At 39.4% G+C, this 17095-nt stretch overlaps 2 protein-coding genes across 4 annotated transcripts in view; both read right to left on the bottom strand.

Annotated features, from left to right (window-relative positions):
• Positions 1-27: 27 nt before the first annotated feature.
• On the bottom strand, positions 28-6238 carry LOC103470265 (RILP-like protein 1). Of its 2 annotated transcripts, XM_008418575.2 has the most exons (8): positions 5744-6236; positions 4850-5000; positions 3189-3310; positions 2832-3107; positions 1779-1964; positions 1370-1512; positions 1184-1282; positions 28-985 (listed from the first exon to the last, which is right to left on the bottom strand). In XM_008418575.2, the coding sequence occupies exons 1-8, from the start codon at positions 6017-6019 to the stop codon at positions 892-894; spliced, it is 1347 nt and encodes a 448-aa protein (XP_008416797.1). In that variant the 5' UTR covers positions 6020-6236; the 3' UTR covers positions 28-891. The 2 variants fall into 2 exon arrangements, with proteins under 2 accessions (XP_008416797.1, XP_008416796.1); XM_008418574.2 differs by having other exon boundaries at positions 893-985; positions 1370-1964; positions 5744-6238.
• A 1515-nt stretch (positions 6239-7753) lies between these two features.
• The window catches only part of hip1rb (huntingtin interacting protein 1 related b), a 26660-nt gene continuing 17318 nt past the window's right edge, over positions 7754-17095 (bottom strand). For both annotated transcript variants that reach the window (XM_008418572.2, XM_008418571.2), the window contains exons 17-32: positions 16125-16226; positions 15753-15947; positions 14248-14395; positions 14025-14111; positions 13825-13932; positions 13535-13671; positions 12079-12189; positions 11924-11982; positions 11779-11809; positions 11579-11641; positions 11354-11454; positions 11145-11250; positions 9511-9634; positions 9369-9430; positions 8898-9137; positions 7754-8816 (exon numbers count right to left, since the gene is read on the bottom strand). In XM_008418572.2, coding sequence (XP_008416794.1) covers positions 8808-8816; positions 8898-9137; positions 9369-9430; positions 9511-9634; positions 11145-11250; positions 11354-11454; positions 11579-11641; positions 11779-11809; positions 11924-11982; positions 12079-12189; positions 13535-13671; positions 13825-13932; positions 14025-14111; positions 14248-14395; positions 15753-15947; positions 16125-16226 — 1683 coding nt within the window. In that variant the 3' untranslated portion in view covers positions 7754-8807. The remainder of the gene's footprint in view (positions 8817-8897; positions 9138-9368; positions 9431-9510; positions 9635-11144; positions 11251-11353; positions 11455-11578; positions 11642-11778; positions 11810-11923; positions 11983-12078; positions 12190-13534; positions 13672-13824; positions 13933-14024; positions 14112-14247; positions 14396-15752; positions 15948-16124; positions 16227-17095) is intronic.

The raw sequence follows: 17095 nt of genomic DNA, 5'->3' as shown, positions 1-17095 counted from the left end.
TCTGTTTATATTCAATAGACACGCACATGCAAAAATAAACTTTTATTACTTTAACCACAAGTAACACAATTTTACATGTACTCCTCATCAGACACAGGATGCTATCCACAGAAAATTTGTTGCATAATCATTAATAGTAAAGTATTAAGGGCGTGGCTTTTCTGAGAAAAAACACTTTTCACATAGATTAATTACACATTTCGACTTTGAAAACATAAATCTCCCTTAATGTCCAAGTAACATGTTAAGGCACAGTTTGTTGCATAATTCAGATGATGCTGCAAAGCTAAAAAAAAAAAAAAACCTATTCATTAATTCTCATTATTTTCAAAGAACTCCTCAGTTGTCCTGTATTTGGACTATTTGGATTCACTTAAAGCTCTTGCCATTCTGAGCATAAGTAAAACATATAAAAACAGACCCGTTAATTCACACTGATGTAAATAAAATGAATAGGCAGGGGTTGGTTATCAACATCAAGGCATCCAGAGATTTTAAAAAATTATGGTTTCAAATGTAGGAACATTTTTTGTCATTCCTCATTACTGAATCAAATCCCTCAATAATATGTCATAAAGTGCTTCAGTTTTCTCCAGCTGTAAGGAACATAAAAAATGTAATGCTTTCCTTTCGCACCTGTTACTGCGCACTGCAAATCAGCTGGCTATATTGCTTAAAGAACAGTAGTAAAACTTGTTACTTTTTTGTTTAAAATAAAAGCAACCACAATATCTTTGGCATTTCTGATTGTGCTTGATTATTACTATAATACAACAAGATTCTCTAATCGGCCCATGTCTAGTATGAACACAACAGAGGGTTAGTATTGAATAATTTCTGCTGTTAAATCAGTTCTTTGTGTCGAGATGAACATTTCCTTTAAATGACAAGTCATACAAAGGAAACAAGTCTTCTTATTGGCAACAACGTGGGGTCGTCTGTGATTAGACCGGCAGCCACCATTGGCATTATGGCAGTGAAGATCCTGTCCAGATAGAAAACGGACAACAGGTTGAGGAAAACACAAAAACACATTGAAAGAGTTTCAGTGAGTTTTTATGGCTGTGTTAGTATTTATTGCAAATTCCTTTGTTGATATTAAAAGCAAAAATGGGCATTCAAAAACCTTGGATCAGTTGGTGGAAGAAAAAAAAAAGAAAGAAGTACTGATCTCTTTACTTACAGCCGTCTTATTCCTGATTCAGGCTGATCAGCTGAAGTTAGCTGTGATGGGGTATTTGTGGCAGAGTCACTAGGACTGATGTCGTCTTCCAAGTCCTCACTGAAGCAAAATAGAGGTTTCATTACCTTTCAGTGCCAATGTCTTTTTAACAGAAGCCAGAGTGAGAGAATTCAAATCAAATCCTACCTCTTGTAATACGCCAACTCTTCCTGGAGCATGAACACCTGGGCTTTGAGTTCGTTCTTCTCCTGCAGGACATCCTGCAGCTCCTGCAGGGTGAAACGAGGTTTGTCTGCCTCATCCTCAGACTCTGCAGGAGCTGACTGCGTCTGCAGTAAAAACACACATTCAGCAGTTCTCTTGCATCAACAGCAGTAACAAAGCTGGTGGCTGAGTGGGCCTCTGGGCAGCCAAGCAGGGAAAATGATAACCTGGTTGTCACGGTGATGGTAAATGATTTGCTGTGCTCAAAAGAAGGCCTATGTTGCTGAAAGCTAGTGGTGGAAAAGGCCATTTGAGACAGCTGATTAGCAATAAATGGGATGTAGAAATCATTTCTATCAACAGCGTGCAGTTTATTGAAACAAGCTCCTACCAGAACATGTGCTGCAGCGTTTTCTTCTCTAGTAAGGTCTCCCTTATTGTTTCTGTTTGCTGTTGTTGACAGAAGTGAGAGGCTCTTGTCACACTCGAGGCACTTTGCCATGAAGCCAGGATCTCCTCCACACTCCACCCACACAGAACGCGGTTTGACAGAGTCAGAAAGAATGGTTTCCGCAGCCTGGATTCGGGACAAAGAACAGCCATTTACAGAGCTTGGCAAAACACAGTGGATGTTTTCACATTTGGTCTGATTTCAACCACAAACATTCTCGAATTGTCATCGTATTTTATGTGACAAAGGAGCAGAGTGGGAGGAAGATGATGCATGATTTTAAATAAAAACTGACCTGCATAGAGCCACCTGATGCTGCAAATTGCATCTCTCGTGGTGTTTTACTTCAGCCAGTCTTGCTCATCAAATGACTGAAATTTTTGTTCATTCTTCTTTGTGCAAAAGCTCAAGCTGAATGTAGAGTGTGACGTCTGAACTGCAGTTTTCAAAAGTTGCTGTAGATTCTCAACTGCATTTAGATCTAGACTTTGACTGGGCCACTCAGCACACATTCAGCTTTGATCCGTTTTCATTTCCCTGCTGAAGAGATGCTTCTCCACGGTATAACGCTGCCACCACCATGTTTCACTGTTGGGACATGTCCAGGGTAATGTGCTGTACAAGTTTTCCTCCACATGGTAGGGAGAATATTTTGAACTAATCCTGCCTTAAACTTTTTTCCAACTTTCTCCCCGACCTGTCTGCTTGTGTTTCTTGGTCCTCATGATGAAGTTTGTTCACTAATGTCCTCTAACAAACCTCCAAGGTCTTCACAGAATGGCTGGATTTATACTAAAATTGAAATTGGACCCTATTTTCTAGTAAGGTGGCTCAACAAGAATTTATTTTAGTGTACCAGGGTAATCTGGGATTACATATAAACATGCCACACTTGTCATATTTTGATTAGGAAATGATTTAGTCCTCCCTCTTTACAGCTGCTACGTGTCATTTTATCTTAGTGTATCACAAGCAGCCCGACACACTTCTTACCGTCATTGGTGCTGCAGACAGTGAAGAGTTCCCAGATCTTGTTCCCAGAGGGCATTCTATCTCTACAAGTTCTCGTTCTAGTTCCTTCTCCTGGAGCTCCTTTGTCAGTCTCCTGACCTCCAGCTGCAGCGCTGCGTACTCCTGCTGCTGTGCCTGGGCAGAGGCCTCCAGCTCAGCTCTCTGCTGGATCAGCGTCTTTCCCTGAGCCTCCATCAGTCCGGTCCTGTGAAGAAGGTCCTGGTTGATCCTGATGAGCCGATGCTGCTGCAGCTGGAGCTGTTTTTGAGAAAGTTAAAGCCACTTTAGTTCATGTCGAAGGTGGCGTCGACATGTTTTGATTAAAGATCAAATCCTCACCGCTTCAACATCTTCGTTTCTTAGCGTTAGCTCGTGGTCTTTCGCACGGATTTCGTCTCTCTGTTTATCTGCCAAGTCTTTTAGCTTCTGTATCACTTGGTTTTCCTTCTCAGACGTTTGAGCTAATAATGAAAACATCATCAGTGATATGAGACCCACAATAATTAATTCCCAAAGAAAAATCTCTTGTTTTTTACAATTGTGTTATCAGACAGACATAATGTAATGTTCAAGTAGAAACAAACCTCCAAACGCTTATTTTCATGCAGTAAACATTATAAGATGCTAAGATGCTTATTTCCATTTTGTAATATCCGATCTATTTAAGGCTTGCTTAGATTTTCTCGTACAATGATATCATTTCATACACCATTAAGAAAACTAATGCATCAGCGGGTACGGTAATCTAGTCATGCAAAACTAATTTATTGAAGTGCACAAATCCATTAGTGAGTGTGTGAGTTTGTGTGAGGGCTGCAGCTCACACTGTAAGTACAGCTGCACGCACCAAGAGTCTCACACAAGAGATATATTTTGGTCTGCTTCAAAAATAGTCTCCTTTCCAAGCTCCCGACTGACCTACTTTGAGGTCAACTTACAAACGTGTATTTTTATGTAGCTTTGTGAAAACGTTTTAAAAGTCTTTTTCTAACTTTTTGCTTGTTCGCAAATTTTCAGTTTACTTTTTTAACCTTACCGCAACACTAAATTGTGGCAGTGTTGTGACAGAAAAGAGGACAAATTGAGGGCAAATAAAAGGCCGAGTCATGAAAAAACTACCTTAAACACATGAACTGTGTGTAAAAATCTTGTTTTTAAGATAAAGTAAATAAAAATGTCCCATAGATGCATCAGATTTTCGTTGTACACCAAGGCTTAGCTAAATTTTTTCCCCCTCTTGGTGTTAAATCCTATTTTCCGTCAGTCAAGCTGTGCAATCTTTGGTATTTTTCATAGATTCAACAAAAAAAATAATTCAGATGATGCTTTGCAGTATCTGAATGCATCAGAATGCATCAGCATCATCTGAATTATGCAACAAACTGTGCCTTAACATGTTACTTGGACATTAAGGGAGATTTACGTTTTCAAAGTCGAAATGTGTATATTAATCTATGTGAAAAGTGTTTTTTCTCAGTGTTTAGGGTGGAGAAGCAATTATCTGTTCTTGAAATTCCTGACTGGATCTTTTCACCCTGACAAATGAAGAAGGCAATAAAAGTGGTAAACATTTAATCACGTGATTTATCACTTGATACTGACAGTTCTGGGTGTCACGAAGAACAGATGATCAGGACGAGCTTCCTAGTTTTCCTTCAAATCAACGACCTCCCTTTACGCTTTGATCGTCTCCAAGTGAGCTGTCCTTGGAGCCATTTTTCCCCCCTTCCAGCTTAGGAACTGTATGTTTGCAGTACAGTTCCTAAGCGTCCAGTTTAACAGGTTCTATGCCGAGTTGGATTTAAAGTGTAGATGCGACACCGGTCCATCCTTTGAGCTTAATAGGTTTTTATGCCTGAGTGATTCACAGTAGGAAAGAATCAATATAGAATTTGAGCTGATATCTCATATTATTTTTGTATTTGCATGAACATAATGAACTGCTTTTTCTCTGCGGTGATTACAAAATGGCTAACAATCAATCAGAAAGATGCACCCACCTTGGTGTTTCTGTAGGTCCTCCTCCGTGACGGGGGACTCTTTCAGCGAGAGGCTCACCAACAGCCTCTTGTTCTCTGCCTGAAGCTGAGTAATCTGAGACAGCAGGTCCTGGACTTCTCCCCTCCATACATCTTCCACCTGCTCCAATTCCTGAGCCACAGAAGATATGACAGCTGAGTGAATCTGGTTAGCATGGTTTTGGTTTGCTGCCTTTCTTCAGAGCAGGGTCTGAATCCAAGTCAACAGTGAAACAAACGTCTCACCTTTGTTTAAATGAAAATGTGAACATTTATCGAAAAGCAGATTATTTGTGTACAGGTTTCATCATGAGGTGGGAATGCTTTTCTTCACCAGAGGCAAAAGTGCCCGTCAGAGTTACTGTGAATATGAATAAAGATAAATACAGGCCATTGAGGTTCCAAACCTCTATCCAGTCAAAGTCCAAAATTAAATTTACGTTCAAAAACTGCTCTTTGTTAAATCTAACAGAGCAATAGCTACTTGCAATAATTATTAACAAAGATCAGCCTCCAGATGTTCAAGCTGGACATGCCTGAAAAATCACTTACACCATTAATGAGAGCAAGAATGAGTTGATTCCTGGGGGCTGAATGTTAATAGATGTCGAGCTTATCAGGTTTTCATTTTGTAAAAAAGAAAAAAAAAATCAACAAAAAAAACCCCATTAAATTATATTGTTTCATTTTCACTTCACAATTATAAGTTATTTTAATTATTTAAAAATAACTTATGTAATTAAAATGGAGATATAGAGATCTAGGTTGCTCTATAACCTAAAATCTCAATGGAGTCCATTGGAGTTTGAGGTTGTGGCGGGACAACGTGCGCAGAGCGAGCAGCCCGTCAAGTCGATGCGGATTCTCTGCACTGACCTTCTGGTGCTTCTTCTCCTGCTCGTATCTGTCGCTCCGCTCCCGCTGCAGCCTGTCCAGCTCCCTGCGCAGCTCCTCTGCCTCCTGACCAGCTGCTCCGCGGCTCACAAGTGCCTCCAGAAACTCCAGAACCCGCACCACTCGGGGAACCACCCCAACCAGGCACTCGCACCCGAACTTGTCTATGACCCGCTCAAACTCCTGGCCGAGCAACGCCGCGATGTCGTACACGTCCATGACGGTGAGCTCCGCCGCGGGTCTGTCTAGCGCTGACATAACGTGGGTCTCTGTCGGTCCCTGGTTCTTTAATTACACCCTCGAAATCCAGCATATCTCTGCTAACCTCAAAGCTTTCAACAGGCTCACATTAAGAGTGGAAATAATGAGTTTACGGAAGCACGTTGAAGCGTGTTTGAACGCCGGGGAAACCTGTTGGAGTTTGTTGACAGTTTAAACCTGACCAACGTCTGCGGTGCTGCTCTACCACTGATGCCGCTTTCGGGTCAAACCGAAAACTCGGAAATTGAAGATTCCACTTATCAAAGTGCAGTGGTACAAACTTAACCCCCTTCTCAATTCAAAATAAGTCAATGAATAAATTGAATTAGCATATATTTTATGACTCTTCTTATTTAATCAAGCTAAACGGTGAAGTTCTGTTTGTACAAGTAATTTAATTTAAAAAACCATCCACTTCACATGGGAACAGTGGATTAATATTACTATAAGCAATATAATAAAACATCAACCTACAATATATTAATGGTAATAGCAGTGTGCGCTTTCTCGACCACAAGCGCTGTGTAATTTATAGAAGTTGTCGTTTTTACAACCGCTTTTGAAGACACCATTCCTCCAAGTTACAAAGAAAGCACTACTGCGCATGTCAAGACGTGGATATGCAACCTTCAATGCCCATCGATCACATGCAGATGATTTCGCTTGCAGTACCCAAAAACTTACCATTTATTTTAAAAAATCATCCAGTCAGTCAAATATACCAATTAAAGGATCTGTTTATAGCAGATTAAAAACAAAATAAAGAAATAAAAAACATAGATTCAAAAGAAACAAAAACAAATATTTGATATTTCATGGAAGTCCAACAAATACCTCCAGACACAAAAGTTTACTTCAGTAACCCAACTCACCAAGTGAAATACATTTAGGTTAATTCCACATGGCTATTTTCAAGCCATTTCTGTTATAATTTTCTACGAACAGCTAATGAAAACACAATAAAGATTAGATCAGACCAATAAAAAAACCTTTTAATACAGAAACAGACTCGATTAAAACAGATGCTTGCTTATCCTTTCTTATTTTTGTTACTTTTAATTTGACGAAGCCTCAACAAAGCATATTTGAATTTAGAGAAAGCAGTTAACACATATTTAAAAAGACTGGACAGTCAGCTTCTTTGGTATTATTCAAAAGGTTGGACTATTTTTCAGCGGTCTATCCTCCTTTTAGGGAAAATTTGGTATTTCATTCAGTAACTGAAAATAAGTGTTCATATTGATTTTTGAAAGCATATCCATCCATCCATCCATTTTCTTGCACCCTTGTCCCTCAGTGGGGTCAGGAGAGGTGCTGGTGCCCATCTCCAGCTAACGTTCCGGGCGAGAGGCGGGGTCACCCTGGACAGGTCGCCAGTCTGTCGCAGGGCAACACAGAGACACACAGGACGCACACACACACTCACACCTAGGGGCAATTTGGAGAGGCCAATTAACCTGACGGTCATGTTTTTGGACTGTGGGAGGAAACCGGAGTACCTGGAGAAAACCCACACATGCACAGGGAGAACATGCAAACTCCATGCAGAAAGATCGGGGCTGGGAATCGAACCCAGAGCCTTCTTGCTGCAAGGCAACAGCTCTACCAACTGCGCCACTGTGCAACTCTTTTGAAAGCATATTTCTGCTAAAATTATTTACTAAATTATACCCCCAAAAGCTTCCCAAGTTTGTAAAAGGTACTTTATTAATGAAGCAACACAAGACCAAATTAAATCAAACATTTATTGTTTGAGTGACATTTACACTTCTTACAAGGAAAAAAAAAAACACACCAGTATCTTTACTAAAATATATATATATATATATATATATTAATAGATCTGAGTAAAAAGACATTCTTAAAGAGGAGAGGATACATTTTAAGACCCTGCAGGAAACACTCAGAGACGCCTTAAAGTTGCTCAACTAACCCTAAATTTACATATTCAGCCTGCAAGAAGCGTTTGATAATTAAGAACATCTACAGCTGATACATAGTGTGCAAGCTTTAGGTCCATCTATGCTTTAACAGTATCTCTGTTCTCCTCTTGTAAAGGGACATTCGTGAGATAAATGTAGTGTAAGTAGCAGTCTCTTGTACAGACTGCAAATCTTTACAGGCAACATTTAATGCATCTATGAAGTATTATTCAAGGCCTCTGATACAATCTTGTTCAGTTCAGGGGGGGGGGGGGGGGACTGCAAATTTGCACATAAAGGCAAAGCTAGAGGTATAGCATACTTCTGCGGCGACATAAACACACACCAAGTCATTCCCCAGTCATCTTTCACCACTATCACAACATAAATAATACAGAGTATAGCAAAAAAAAGAGAGAAAGATGTGATCTAAAAGTGTGCAATAAGGCTGCCATGAACTTGATTAAATTCAACTGTTCATCTACAGGATATGTGGCCGATTTGTGTTCTAGATGAAAGTTTACATTCCACAAAAAAAAAGGGAGCAGTAGTTTTAATTTTTAAGTTGTTAGTAATACAGAATTAAAAGAAAATGCCTAAAATAAAATGTTCTTAATATCAAACATGGAAAATATAAATGAAAAACAGGGCATTCCCTACAGGCATTAAGAGTAAAAAACAAGAAAACAGGCAGGAGGGCCATTTTGGCAAACAAGGAATGAAAGGTAGAATAAAAATAAAGGAAAACGTTGAGAAGAAGGTTGACACTGGATTGTCAGTATAACTGAAAATTCACAAAAAAGGCCAAATATTTCTTCTCTAAATCCGGTTATCCTGCCGTGAAGCTTTGCCACCCTCTGCATTTACTTGAACTGCAACATGAAAAAGAAGAAACGTTTAATTTCAAGTCATGTTCTATTTTCTTATTTTTGACATATTTTAGTTGTTATCACCCCTGGTTTCGATGGTATGTTGGGTTTTTGAGAGAACGTGGGTTTCCTCCCAAGGGGAGGCTTGCTGGGCTTGGGGGACATGTTGAGAGGACGGGGCTGCTGGACAGGTGACGGCGTGTCGCCATTTCGCTCAGAAACCTGCTCCATAGGAACGCCGGCTAAGTCGTAGTGTTTCTTCCTGAGCTCACCCAGACGCAAACGCTCGTTCTCCAGCTGAGTTTCCAGTTCCAGCACTTTCACCTAAAGGATCGAGACACACATGCTGTTGTTCGTAACTGATGTTCGACGCATTCGGTTTTTCTCCAAAATTAAATCTGTATCTCAGCTTTTCTTGTCTAATTTTATCAACACATTGTGTTGGTTCATGGCTGAAATTTGCCATTGAAGTATTCAGTCAGACTTTTCAATCGATTAAGGTCACCTTCAATACAGTGTGTGGAACAGCGGGTCATGATTAGCAACACTGCTTACCTGCGACTCCATTTCTTCTTTTTTCAACTTGATAAGAGACATCCCAGAGAAGTCCATGGGATCTGCTCGATTGAAGCATATTAAGGGTTAGAAATCAACCAATACGTTTGCTGGTCTTCTACGCAAGTAAATGTGCACCCACCTTTGTCTTCCAGGTTTTCCTGGCCCGTCTTTGTTGAGGCCACGACTTTAGCAGCCATCTCATTGACGTGACGAGAGGCCTGCTGGAGAACGCCCAGCCTCTTGCTGCTGCGGTCGGCCTTGACCTGAGAGGAAACGAGGAGATCAGCGTGAACAGAGCAGGTTTAGAGAAATCTTTTGGGTTCATGTTTGATTATCTGGAAACCGACCAAGTTGTAAGACTTTTTTTTTTCCATGAACTCTAACTTAGAAAGGCAGCTTGATGGGTTGAAAGCAGAGAATCCAGTCTTACGTTAAAACATTTTGTAGACTTCTCTCTCACCAGAGCCCCGATTAGATACGAGTTCATTACCCAAATTATTTTTATCAGTTCATTTGATCAGATTGTCTGATCAAATGATCGGCCCTCAGCTAAGAATAAACATGAGTTTCCCTTTTCAGAACAAGTCCTGCACAATGAGAGAGCTGGCAGGAGGATTAGTTTTTACACTTAGAACTTTGAATTTGACAATAATCTGTCAAAAGTTAATCTGATTTCTATTTTTAAAGAAGTTTGTTTTTAAATTCCAGATGTTGTTGAAAAAAAGTCAGATCAGATTCAAATTTTGAAAACCAAAAGTTTTTTTTGCCATACTAACATTTAGCAAATTTCAAATCAGATTTCTATAAATGAAGTAAAAAAAATAAAAAATAATAAAAAAAGGTAAATAAATGACCATTGTTAAATAAATGGTTATTTGTTTAACAATAACAATTAGCTGTAGCCACATATTTTTTTTCTGCCTGAGCAAATTGATGGAGAAAATTAACTGTAAATGAACTTAAACAGTTTGACAATGTCCATGAAATAACATTTGGTTGCTACATTACTGCAGTGGAGTTAAACAGTCATGAGTGAAACTTACTGGAGAAATGTGACTGAAACAGCCACATTGTCCTCTCATATAAAGCATTCTTGTAACCCGGTTGTTCAGAGGATTTGGAATAAAGTAAAATTCTAGTCAAAACTTGAGCAGAAACTACAGGGTCAATCTGAATGTTGTCATTATTCCTGGATATTTTTGGGTTTTGAATTACGGTTCTGGTCACAATTTGTTGCTCACCACTGTTGTAAATTACAGGAAGACGAGACTCACTCCAAAGATCTGATAGGTCTGCCTGATACTGCTCTCCAACAACATTTCTCCAGACTTCCTCCTCCTCATTTAATAAATCATCATATAAACCTCCAGTATAAATTTGAGTTCATAAAGTGAAGACATTTTTGCTAGGCTGGAACTTATTAATGCTGACAGCCAAGTTCAGCAAATGTAACACTAATTGAAACTTTGAGCTACGTTCTCAGCTACCTTTTGCTCTCCTTTTTCTTTCCTCTTTTAAATATTTACCCATGTCATGGGAATAAATCTATAATTTGTGAGCTACAAGTCTGGACATAACTGAGAAGAAAAAGCTGTAAAATTGCCTTTTAATGGACAAGACAGAAGACTAAAGTGACATATTTTCCAAACCTTACTACCCATTTATAGATTTTTAAAAGTTATGAAGATTATATTACATTGGCTTTATATGGCAATGTTGGTGTGGAGTAGTAGCCTCCTGAACATGATGTTTTCTAAAACGTTAGATGATTACCTTTGAGGCAGCGACCAGCTGTGCTGTACTCGCAGCAATCTCATGCGAGCAGACTATCAGCTCCTCATATTTACCAGTGTGCAACACCACCTTGTCAGCAGAATCTCTACAATTAGAAAAAACATGAACATTACATCACCCCTTCAGCCTATTTTCTGCTCACACAATTCAAAATAGGCAACAAGACAAGACGGTAAACAGGAACTCACACCAACTCCGTGGCTCCCCATCCCACGGCCTTGGCAGCAGAGATGAGTCCCTCGGTCCAGCGAGAGTTTCTGGCGTAGAATTCCCTTATGCTTGCTCCACCCTTATAGAAAAACGCATCAATACATTTAGAAGAGGTTTCTGAATGAAACACCACAACTTTAATCTTAATCGGCTGCGAATAAGCCGTCTACTTTGAGTTGGAAATTTAGAAAACAGTGACTCACCCTCCCACCCTCAACGATCTCCTTCTGCAAGTCTGTGGACGATACGACCAGCATGCGGATGGCCTGAAAGAGGACAAGTGTGAAACTGAGTAAGAAACACTCAACATATGTTCACACGAATCATGAACAAGAACACACACTAAGCTTGTTGGTCTATACAACTTTGAACATTGTTGAAAAGAATAAAAAAAAACCTTCACCTTCATCAGATCAGTGCAGTTGTTGAGGATTCTGGGAAAAGAAGTGGGATTTAACAAAAATGTACACAAGATTTTAAAAAATCATTAGAAACCAACGTCTGAGTGATGCAATTTAATTTAGATATGTAAAAAAAAAAGAACAAACCTTTCATTGACCTCCAGTTTTACCCCTGATGTGTCTTTCCGTGCCTGATTCATCACTTCCTAAATTGAAATCACACAGGACAATTATTATCTGCAGTCAAGGCACAATTTAAAATAAAACGTTTGATCAGTGCGCTACAGTACGTCACTGCTTACATCAATCCTGCGTACAGCCTCCTCAATAGCTGCTGATGTTGCTGCCATTTCCTTATCCACCAGATCTCCTAGCTCTTCCTGACGGATGTCCATTCCTTTCGGCCGCAGCTCCTAAATAGAAAATGTAGTCAAAACTATTTCAGTCTGGGTTTAGGTGGAAAAAGAAACAAAAAATAAAAGCAAGTTGCAAGAAAAACAAATGGAAAAAAGCAAAGCAGAAGTGTTAATCTCAAGCTGCATCTCTCAGCGCTCATTCAGAGTTTCTCCGGGAGACACGCAGTGCCAAACACATGTTGGCTCCACCAGGTTAAGCAGAGCGAAAGATATTAATTTAATATTTTACTGTAGCAGCATTATCTCTCTGACATAATTGTTTAGCAGAATGCTTTCGGCAAAAGAAGGTTGAACTAGTACGAGTGGAAGAGGTGCCAATAATTGTGCCATTGGGGATGATGTTCAAAACTAAAGTTTTCTGAGAAGTGTAACGTTGTGCTACTGCCGTCCCCAAACAAATACCTAAACAACATCTTTCAGAGATTATACTGCTGATGAAAATATAAATGTGAAAGACACAGTTTGTCCCCTGGGCTGTTTTTTTTTTTTTTTACAAGACTGCAGTAGAGAAATCATATCATCACAATTCATTTTCAACAGTAAAAATCACAATTTTAATTTAAAAAAACAGCAGCATTTAGCCTAAATAACCATTTGATCACAGCAATATGTATTTAATTTGTGCCAAAAGCAATAGAAACTGAACACTTAAAGTTCATTTAGACTGTTTAGCCAGACTAAACAACAAACCACCACTTCTCTAAAGTGTACTCTTGCTAAAAAAATTTTTTGAAATTGATTTGCAAAACTAAAGAAAGAGAAGGATACTCAAACAGTTCCATCTGGAGAAGAGCATCGATCCCCAATAGCATAAAATCTACCTGACAGGCAGATCATCAACATGTTCACATCCTTCATTATGAACACAGTTATGCTGCTGAAGCTGATTTAACCACAGAAGACCACAGAACCGCTGTAACAATGAATAAAATACACACTGGTCCAGTTACTAGGAATAGTGACGTCTCAAGGCCATTGGTTACCAGATTTGTTTTGTATGGTGTCAAGAGTGAGGGGGGTAAATATATACACATGCCACACCTTTCAGATCTTTATTTGGAAGAAAATAATTTTTGTCCCCTATCACATAAAATCCCAATAAAAACACATGGAAGTTTATGTTTATAACTTTAAAAGAGCAATGTTTGAGCCAATGAAAAGTTACACATAATAGCAGAACATTTTTTATTTTCAGTAAATTAGCTCCATTGGTCATAATTAGCAAAACAATCTACAACTGTATTATTCAAAGAACCATCATCTTAAAAATGTCTTGCAACACAGCGAGGACAAAAAGTGTGATGCACAACATCTCTGCAGAAATCCTACAGTTTCCCCTCACCTGACCCATGTGCAGGATCTTCTGCACAATCAGTCGAACAGAAGCTGGATCGGCACTTTGCAAGGTGTTCTTGGATTTCAGCTCCTTTAGGTACTGCAGACTCTGAGTGGCACAGCCTCTGCAGTTCTCCGTCAGACCTGCAGGACATCAGAGTGCAAAGACGCTCTGTCAGCAACATTTCTGCAAGGCTTGTTGTCCAAGAATAAACTCGCTTTAAAATTAATGGTTCTGCAGACATATGCATGTAAGGAGAAAGTGTGAAATGTGTCCAGCAGTTCAGTGTTTCTTACGATCTGCTTGGTCAGTGGGTGCCATGTGTGCCGTAGCGCTGCCGTTGACGATCGTGTCCGCGGCCAAGTGGGAGAATTGGGTCAGAGACCTCAGCAGCCCGCCGGCGTCTGGTTACGAGAGAATAAAGTAGGGGAGCAGATGGTTACATCAGATAACCTTTTGAACTCACCACACTGCGTCATGAGGAGAAGGAACTCACCCTCCATGTTGTGCAGATAATCTCCATGTCCCTTTTTCATTTTGTCGATTGAGCTCAACGTGGCCTCCGCTCGATTTATGAGGTAATCTGTGTGTAGGAGAAACAAAACCTAAATCAAAAATCTTTATACACGCAGTGCTGTATGTCAACATCAAGTTTGTACTTATAATGACGGATTTATCTGCTCTTAATTTTAGGTATGTGGATTCTGCAGCAGTCGGACCTGGAGAGCTGGTGCAGCGTATGTGCAGAGGATCATCCAGCTTGGCAACAGCATCTTGGATGATGTTCTCAGCTTCTGATATGGTGCCTTGAAGCAGAGCAAACTGCTCCTCCGAAAGCTTCTTCTTCATCTGTTCCTCCACACTGGTCTACAAATAAGCACACAAGAAGAGCACAAATGTAAAAACAATGATTAACGCATACAGTATGCAAGCGTCAGTGCAAGTCATCCAACCCAACAGCAATTCATCAGTGTTTTTAAAGAGCTTAAAACGTGAGACTATTAATCTGTTTGTAGGTGTGATAAGTCGCTGTAGCAGTTTACCATAATACAATGACTAATCTGCAGTGTTGCAATCATCTTGGGCCTCCTTCTGGATCTCAGCTGAGCAAAGCTTCCGGATAGATCAGCAGACACAAAAGAAGCTGATGCTTTTGATAAGATTGTTTTGAAAACAGCCAAATCACGGTGATGCCAAGGCTTTGAGTTCATCACTGGATAAATGTTCATAAAGTTGGTCAGCAGTTCTTCAAAGGGCTTGATTGTAATGTTGCCAATAAATATTTTTATGTCGATTTTTTTAGCAGGTAAACAAAAATCTACATGATACTCCTTTTATGGCTTTATTGTCTTTTGATTGATATCAGGCTCCATTCTGATCACAAACAAACTTCTTAGTCAAAAAATAATAATTTTAATCAAAATCTGACAGAGCTATACATACCTTTTGACCTTACTGCTTTTTGGTAGAAACTGCTGAATAATAGTGGTCCTACTTATGATGAAATTTAAAAGAAAGTAAAAACTATGGTTATTAAAAGATGAGCGCCGTCTTGTTCCTAACATTTTTTATTTTAACATTTCAATAATATTTAAAAAATGAATAGTTTCCACTCGCGTCAGTGGGCTGTGCTGTTTGAAATTAAAATCTATCCAGAGTGATCAAGTCACAGTTCCTAGCAGCTAGTGAGGAAACATAGCAGGTTTTAATGGCTGCTGTTTAAACCTTTGTGACTTCAAACAGTTTTGTCTGAAGAGCGACGCGTTTTACTGTCATGACAATGGAGAGACAAAATCCCCTGATGTAAACAAAAAACTGTAAATTCAAAAATATTTTACTCAGTGATGCTTGATATTAATTTGAATTCAGTTTTTCTTTTTCAGTCGATATCCACTGGTGTCCATATAGACCCTGGCAAAACTTCAGCTATTGATCATCTTTTCACAAGGTGCTTATAAACTGGACATTAGACAGTTTAGACATTAGACTAGACATTTATCACTTGTTTAAAAACAAAATATTAAGTTGTCACCGATTTGAGAAGATTAGAAAAAGTAACCTCACACACACAATTTCGGTAACAGAACGACAGTTTTGACATTAAGAGCCTCTTTCTAGCTCCCATTCACATTCTGTGACCATTAATGGTCCATTTCACATTTACAGTGATCGTGTCTGTTTATTTTAAAATGAAACGCAGTGGGGCTCCTGCGTCCCGACTGACCTTCTCCCTCAGTTTGCCCTGCAGCTCTCCCAGCTCTCTGCTGCTCCTCTCCCGCTCCTGCTGAAGTGACGACTGCTGCAGCTGCGCCTCCTGCCGCAGAGATGACAGCTCTGCCTCCTTCTCCCTCACAGATCGCATCAGGCGCTCCTTTTCTGCCTGCAGAGCAGTCATGCCGCTGTTCATTTCCAATGACGTCTGGCGAGAAAGAAAAGAGAGGGTGACGAGGAAAGCCAGAAGAGGCAGATGGCCGTGAGTGAAAAAGGGAAAAATCCATGCGGAAAAGTCTTGCGCCTCGCCAGCAGAACTGGTGATAACTCTGAATGGAGCTGACTTAGCAGGACATTGGTGAAGTAACTGCAGACACTCTCTCACCATCTCGCTGCTCTGCAGAGTCGCCTTCACCCGTGTCACCTCTGCCATTTTCTCTTCCAGCTCTCTCTTCAGTCGCTCCATCTCAAATTTCTGCTCCTCCATCTGCAGAGACACCACCTCATGAGCGCCACTGGGTTTTCTGAAGTATGTTTAAAATAACAGCTAAATCTAATTTAGTTTTTAATCAGCAATTACAAACCATTTCAATAATCTTAGTATCAAAGTAAAGCTAACAGGAGACTCCATCAGAAGTATAAGTGTCACAGTAGCTGCAACAGTTTTCAGGGAAAATGAAATCAGGATTTTCTGTACCTCACCAGAGTTTTTTGGCCTTATGCAATATAGGAACCTTTTAGATACATCATAATTAAGGATACAAACTTTTGAAAACCATGGCTCCATCTGTGGACAAAGACTGATGCAGCTGAGATAAACTAAAGCAAATTTACAGAGGTTTGGCACAGGTAAGCACTAGCTACAAAACTGGAAATTTCTTGTGTTTTTACTTGCTGAAATGATTTATACACGTTTACAGTTGCTTGTTTTTTATTTGTTTAAATATCCACATAAAATTTTTATCCATTTATAATAAAACAACAAGAAACTGCCATATTTGACTCTAATTAGAGTAATTTTTTTTTAGAAATATATTGTAAAAACAAACAAAAAAAAGCAATAGCAAGAATAACACATTCAGGCCATTTTACAGAAAACCTTTTAAGACCACCAAACTTTATACTAAAATTTTCTTTGGCACTACTGGAGCTCCATACAATGTCTTTTTGATGTTCCCTGCTTAATTTCTCAACTCAGATGCTCTTTTGGGACACCGCTGTGCTCGTAAAACAAAATCTATCCCGCAAAATAAAATAAATATCACATTTATTTATTTAAAATAAAATAAATAAAGTTGCGTGGGGCTTAATGTAATCACACACACATTTCTTGTGATCCCAGTTAAAGAACAAGCA

The sequence above is a fragment of the Poecilia reticulata genome, linkage group LG9 (assembly GCF_000633615.1).
Source record: "Poecilia reticulata strain Guanapo linkage group LG9, Guppy_female_1.0+MT, whole genome shotgun sequence".
In the NCBI taxonomy this organism is placed as follows: domain Eukaryota; kingdom Metazoa; phylum Chordata; class Actinopteri; order Cyprinodontiformes; family Poeciliidae; genus Poecilia; species Poecilia reticulata.
This window is presented reverse-complemented; position numbering and strand designations above follow the sequence as displayed.